This window comes from Nannochloropsis gaditana, assembly GCF_000240725.1.
Source record: "Nannochloropsis gaditana CCMP526 unplaced genomic scaffold scaffold371, whole genome shotgun sequence".
Taxonomy (NCBI): Eukaryota; class Eustigmatophyceae; order Eustigmatales; family Monodopsidaceae; genus Microchloropsis; species Microchloropsis gaditana.
Window position 1 is genome coordinate 12,775 of NW_005803582.1, and position 3,135 is coordinate 15,909.

General features: G+C 58.5%; 2 protein-coding genes across 2 annotated transcripts; both read right to left on the bottom strand.

The window, feature by feature from the left end:
- Positions 1 to 58: 58 nt before the first annotated feature.
- Positions 59 to 368, bottom strand: NGA_2039100 (wd repeat domain 61; the record flags this gene model as incomplete). Its single annotated transcript, XM_005854829.1, has 1 exon — positions 59 to 368. A coding segment is annotated over one exon (310 nt), but the record flags the coding sequence as incomplete, so codon positions are not given.
- A 55-nt stretch (positions 369 to 423) lies between these two features.
- Positions 424 to 766, bottom strand: NGA_2106400 (uncharacterized protein; the record flags this gene model as incomplete). Its single annotated transcript, XM_005854831.1, has 1 exon — positions 424 to 766. A coding segment is annotated over one exon (343 nt), but the record flags the coding sequence as incomplete, so codon positions are not given.
- Positions 767 to 3,135: the final 2,369 nt, after the last annotated feature.

Sequence of the window (3,135 nt, forward strand, 5' to 3'; positions counted from 1 at the left end):
CAAAGCCCAGACGGCCTCCCCGTGTCGTTCGATGCTATGCACGCATTCCTTCATGGCTAAGTCCCACAGATTAATCCTCCGGTCGCCCCCCCCCGAGGCAAAATGTCGCCCATCCCCACTGGCAGCCAGGCTTAGGACAAAGGAGGCGTGCCCGTCGTAACTCGAGACCAAGGAGGGAGACCGGCCCCTGGAGGAACCGGCGTTGATTTCGTGCACGTGAACGCGTCGGTCGTCAGACCCGCTTAACAAAGCATAGCCTCCCGGGGTGTACCGTAAGGCCCGCACAGCTTGGGTGTGGCCGGGGAGGGTGGCGAGCAAATGGCCCGTTTCTACGTCGAAGACATGGATGTCCCCGTCGCTTCCACCGCATGCAATTTGCTTCCCGTCCGGAGCGAAGGCCACGCTGTAAATGAACGGCCCTCTCTGCCTCCCGCCCTCCTTCCCGCCCTCCTTCCCACCGCCCTTGGGAGCCTGCGTGCGTAAGGTCATGGAAGGCGCCGAGGGCAGCACCGCCACGCCGTCCTTTTCCAAACCCCCTACGTCCCACAAATTGACGCATCCCCGTTGCGTCCCAGAAGCCACCAAGGGCGATGTAGACGACCATGCCACCGTCCACGCCTCCCCCATTCCAGCCTTGAGGTCACCCAAACCTAGTTTCTCTCCTTTGAAAGTGTCCCAGAAACGCAACGTCGAGTCCAACGAGCAGCTCACGGCCAGGCCGGGCCGTTGCCCGCTGGCAGCCACCGAGACGACGCCAAGCCGGTGCCCCGAGAGGGTATGGGCAAGACTGAGGGAGGGAGGCGGGGGAAGGGAAGAGGGCGAGGCGGAGGGAGGGGAAACGGGGGGGATGGACCAGACTTTCACAGTTTCGTCCACGGAGCCCGAGAGAATCTGGCCTTCAGGTGTCCATACGAGGCTCCAGATGCTGTCCTCGTGATTGGCCTCCAGCGCGGTGGCACCTGCCTCCAGAGGCCTGCCATTCGAAGCATTTGATGGTGCCTTTTCATGGAAAATGCCAGTTTTATTGATGAATTCAGGAATATTCATGCGGATGTAAGGCATCAATGATTCTCTATCTTACCATAAAATTTACAGTTTTTTGAAGGGTTTTGACGCTAGGAAAGGAAATGGGGTAGGCGGCCGAAGAGGGGTGGGGAGGCTATTGCTGCCTCGCGCTGCTGCCGCCAGTCTAGAGGTGGAAAGGGTTCAGTGAATTCCAAGATTAAATCACGGGCACCGGAATAATAAGCCCCCGCAGACGATCGCCCCTCGCGCAGCAGCCTCAGCAGTCCACTTTGCGGAGACTACGGCAGGTTGTACGGGAGACTTCCTGCGTGTTTCCACCTTGGCAAAGGGCTGTAGAGGGGGGGGCTCTCGGTCCACAAATTTGAACGCTCCCATCTCCTGAACCATAGCAACAGCGAGCAGTGGGACCCGGACGGGGTTTGGAAGCCTTTCATTGCATCGACAAGGCCGCCGCGTGCCCTTTCACGTCTTTGGCCCAATTTAACAAGCTGTGTCCTTCGTGTTCTGGATAGTGGGATGTTCGGTGCTTATCTATGTATAAAGTTGCAGGCAGGGCATCCATGATCATGCCTGGCCGTGCTTTTTGGTGCACCTTACGGGTGTTGGCCCCGCAAGTTAAATTCGACGATTTTTACGCCAGACCATGTACATGAGGTTGATATCTCTCTCGAGGGCAATACGTTCACATGTATGGTTTTGATTGGTGTGCGCACCACAGTGTGGGGAGAGATCAGGAAAGGGGCGTTCGAGGAGCGGCGAACGAAGGGGGGGGGCATGGGGTGCACCTGAGTGGCACCTTCATCCATGCTGCTTCCCACTTGAATTTGTGAAGCTATTGAGTCCTTCCACCGTCATGGGCACCTCCACAGGAAACTTAAGAACGGCATCAGAAGGTGGGCTGGTATATTATTCGCCCGGTGGGCCATTGTGGCCCCGCAAAGATCAAAATACGCAACCCCAGTGTTCCTGAAGTGCTTGTCGTGCGCCCTTTTGTGCAGGCAACGTGAGCAAACGTCGAGAAAAATGCCTGAAATGAGACCAACACGATTCAAATCGTAGCAAAGAATTGGTGCCTGTGTTTTTGGAGGATTTGACCGCGAATTTTGTCGGTTTGGAGACCCTAGAAGCATCCAATCACGCTTCGCGGGGCGGGAAAAGACACCACTTTGGGACATGGCAGGCCTACGTAGAGGGGTGACTGTCCGAGGGTAGAGATGATCGATCATTCGTTCGTGTATTTCCCTCACTTCTTCCTTCCTACCCTCTCGCCACACAGGGCGGGATCTAAAGGTTGGTGCCCCCGGACGGCCGTCAGGGTGAAGTCGAAAAAGCGCCGTCTCGGAATGGATTTGTGATAAGAACCGCCTGTACTAGCGTCCACATCTCGACTGTGCACCATTTTTGATCGTCGACTGTTAGGCGTGTGATCGCACGTGACTGGGAGCCGCGCGAGGCGTGAGGGAAATCAGGCTTTTGATGCAACAGACTGAAAGGGCAGAGTGAGGCACATTTTTCATGGATTCGAACGCGCAAACCACCAGTGGCACCGTCGTTGAAAGCACGGCTAGCAATGGAGAGGCTTCTGCGCCCGCGCCCATGCTTTCGTCCTCCCTTCCTTCTCCAAGCTTTGAGTCCGGCCCAGACCCCCCCCCCCAGTTAGCAAGGCGGGTCCCCGGGAACGTGCCGGTGAGTATTGCGGACCAGTCGATGGAGGAGGGACGCTCTCGCATGCTGTCCGCACGCATGCGGGGCACCGTACGCCGTAACCGCCGTCTCACTCTCTCCCTCTTCCTCCCCACAGCTTGACCCCTCGGCCGCCGACGTGGACGACAAGGACCGCGCCTCCAGCGCCTACGGAGACGAACCTCCCCTCCCCCTCCCCCTCCTCACGTCCACCTCGATGACAGCCTCAGAAGCGAGCAGCGGTCAAGGAGGGGAAGCTGGGGCCGCCCCAGGGGTGCCCTCCCTTGCTTCCTCCCCTGCCTTCGCCCCCGCAGCTACCGGCCTGTCCCCGTCTCACTCCGCCGGTTCCGGCATGTCAGTGCTGATCCAAGTGCCTCAAAACGGGCCCAGCGAGGCTCTGTCGCCTTTGCCCTTGCCGACCACTGC